The sequence below is a fragment of the Macaca mulatta genome, chromosome 6, assembly GCF_049350105.2.
Source record: "Macaca mulatta isolate MMU2019108-1 chromosome 6, T2T-MMU8v2.0, whole genome shotgun sequence".
NCBI classification, from domain to species: Eukaryota; Metazoa; Chordata; class Mammalia; order Primates; family Cercopithecidae; genus Macaca; species Macaca mulatta.
Window position 1 is genome coordinate 149,895,042 of NC_133411.1, and position 3,223 is coordinate 149,898,264.

The 3,223-nt window shown below is 47.0% G+C and overlaps 1 protein-coding gene across 1 annotated transcript; it reads left to right on the top strand.

Annotated features, from left to right (window-relative positions):
* The first annotated feature begins 413 nt into the window (after positions 1 to 413).
* On the top strand, positions 414 to 2,999 carry PCDHB1 (protocadherin beta 1). The gene is given in 1 exon segment (NM_001193851.3): positions 414 to 2,999. A coding segment is annotated over 1 exon segment (2,457 nt). The 5' UTR covers positions 414 to 508; the 3' UTR covers positions 2,966 to 2,999.
* The last annotated feature ends 224 nt before the right edge of the window (positions 3,000 to 3,223 follow it).

The following is a 3,223-nucleotide window of genomic DNA, read 5'->3' on the forward strand; positions in this document are numbered from 1 at the left end:
GCTTGGGCTTCAGAAGACCCTGCAGGATCCTTGTGCTTCTTTCTTCGTCTCTGGATGGACTGCAGAGTGTGCAGATGTAGCTTAAACTTGTTGCTGTTCGCCCACTGCTTCAGTGGCTCCAGAAAGCGAGCAGATAGAATGACTTCAGCTTGAACGACTAATCTCATTGGCTTCTCAATTCCCAAGGACTTTTTTTTTTTTTTTTTTCCTGAAAGGGAATTAACAGATGAGTCTGTGGTTGCTTTGGCAACAAACTTTCAACCTCTACCTAACTCTCCGGAATGAGAACATACCTATTAATACATTCGCTAGACTGGGGAGTTGAGTCGCTCAATGCAAATTTTCTTTCAAGTGCAAAACAGCTTAATCGGCTCGGCTAGCCTTTGATGGTGCTGCGGTTAGAGGCTGGTGAAGCGGAGAGCAACTGTTGCAGTAATCTGTTGCAGAAAAGTGAAAGTATATCCGCAACAGTTGGCTTTGATTGCAGAGAGTGCGCTTGTGAGAACTGATGGCGGGTGCGCGCAGAAAATCTTTGCAAAGCAGGCAAGTGGGATCTCTTCTTATTTTTCTGTGCGTATCTGTGGGGGGTGCGACAACGATCCGCTATTCAGTGGCGGAGGAAATGGAGAGCGGTTCGTTTGTGGCCAACGTAGCTAAGGACCTAGGACTGGAGGTAGGGAAGCTGGCTGCGCGCAGGGCGCGGCTGGTTTCCGAGGGCAACAAAATGCACTTCCGGCTCCACCGCAAGACAGGAGATTTGTTTGTGAAGGAGAAATTGGATCGGGAGTCACTTTGTGGCAAAGCCGACCCGTGTGTTCTGCACTTTGAAATAATCCTGGTGGAGCCGCTGCAGTCCTTCCGTGCCGAGGTCAGGGTATTTGATATCAATGACAATGCCCCGGTTTTCCTAAACAAGGAGCCGCTTTTAAAGATTCCGGAGAGCACCCCCTTGGGTTCACGTTTTCCTCTGCAGAGTGCCCAGGATCTGGACGTGGGCCTCAACGGTCTCCAAAACTACACCCTTAGTGCCAACGGCTATTTCCACCTGCACACCCGCTTCCGCAGCCACGGGCCTAAATATGCTGAGCTGGTGCTGAACAAACCCCTGGACCGAGAGGAGCAGCCTGAAGTCAACTTGACAATTATGGCGGTGGACGGCGGGTCACCGCCCAAGTCTGGCACAGCTCACATCCGCGTGGTGGTTCTGGATGTCAACGACCACGTGCCCCAGTTCTCGCGACCAGTGTACCCAGCCCAGGTATCAGAGAACAGCCCCAATGGCTCTTTGGTGGCCACGGTGACTGCCATGGACCTAGACGAGGGCACGAACAAAGCGATAACTTACTCTTTAGCTCAAAACCCAGAAGCAATTCTCAAGACGTTTCAGATTGACTCTCAAACTGGAGAGGTTCGACTAAGAGGAACCCTAGATTTTGAAGACATTGAAACATACGACATTGACATTCAAGCTACAGATGGTGGAGGCCTCTCTGCCCACAGCAAAGTCCTGGTAGAAGTGGTGGATGTGAATGACAATCCTCCCGAAGTGATGGTCTCCTCTGTGTCCAGCCCACTCCCTGAAGACTCACCACCACAGACGGTAGTAGCCCTTTTCACTATCAGAGACCGGGACATTCGAGTGGGAGGAAAAGTCACCTGCTTCCTCAGAGAAGACCTTCCCTTTGTAATCAAACCTACATTCGGGAATTCTTACTCGCTGGTCACTGACAGAAGCTTGGATCGGGAGGAGGTCTCAGGCTATAATATCACCCTTGTTGCCATGGATACTGGACCACCTAGCTTATCTGCTGAGACTATGATAGAGGTGCTAATATCTGACGTTAATGACAATCCTCCAATATTTCGGGAAGATTCCTATATCTTGACTGTTCGAGAAAATAATAGTCCTGCAGTTTTTATTGGCCAAGTCCATGCTGAGGATCTTGATTTGGGTGAGAATGCCCAAATAACTTATTCTCTGTTGCCTCCAAAAAATGGAGATCTATCAGTCTTTGCTTACATATCCATAAATTCAGACAATGGAAAGCTCTACGCACTGAGAACCATGGATTATGAGGCCATTCAAGATTTTCAGTTTGTGGTAAAGGCAACTGATGGGGGCTTCCTGTCACTGAATAGCCAAGCTACTGTCAGAGTGGTTGTCCTAGATGACAATGACAATCGTCCAATGATCTTGTACCCACTGCAGAATGGCACCTTGCCCTACAATGACCTGGTGCCCAGGTCTGCAGAGGCAGGCTACCTGGTAACCAAAGTGGTGGCTGTGGATGGTGACTCAGGTCAGAATTCTTGGCTTTCATATCATCTACTTAAGGCCACTGACCTTGGGTTATTTTGTGTTCAAAGACAAAATGGAGAAATCCGTACATTACGGCAGATATCTGAGAGAGACCCCATGATGCAGAAATTGATCATTCTTATTCAGGATCACGGCCAACCAGCTCTTTCAACTACTGTCTCACTCAACATCCTGCTGGTAGATGGCTTTTCAGAGCCCTACCTGCAGTTCCAGGATCCAACCAAGCATTCCAGAAAGGTAAATCCATCCACTAAATATTTGGTAATTTCTCTGGCCATCCTCTCCTTTCTCTTTCTCCTCTCTGTCACAGTGATCTTCATTATACATGTCTACCAAAAGATTAAATATAGAGAAAAGTTTACAATTCAAGAGCATTTCTATGATGACTGTAATTTCTCTAACAATCTGGTACAAGGACAAGGCAATGGATCCTTATCCCAGCCTTGTCCATATGAAATGTGTTCAGCCACTGGCACTGGTAATAGTGAGTTTCGCTTTCTTAAGCGCTTTATGCCCAACTTCCCTTTCCCTCATGCCACTGGGGAGATAAAAATGGAGGCTGGCTCCAGTTTGCCTCTAAATTCTGAAAGGAATAAGTCTCGGAGATCAGAGGGCCATGACCAGGTATCTGATGACTATATGTAGCTTCTATTTACAACCTCAGTGAGAGAAGAGAAGCGGAATTTTATACTTGGTATGCAAAGATGTTGCATCCTCATTAAAACAAAAACTGGTAGTAGATTGCAGCTTTAGCGAAGATAAGAGTACTTAGTTTGGTGCAAATGGGAAACCCAGAGTGAGGCTAGGCTTACTCAATACAAAGCAGTTATCCTGATCCCCAGATCATTTATCTATAACCCTTTCTCCAGTTGGAATTCTGTTTAAAGAAATGTCACCCTCTAT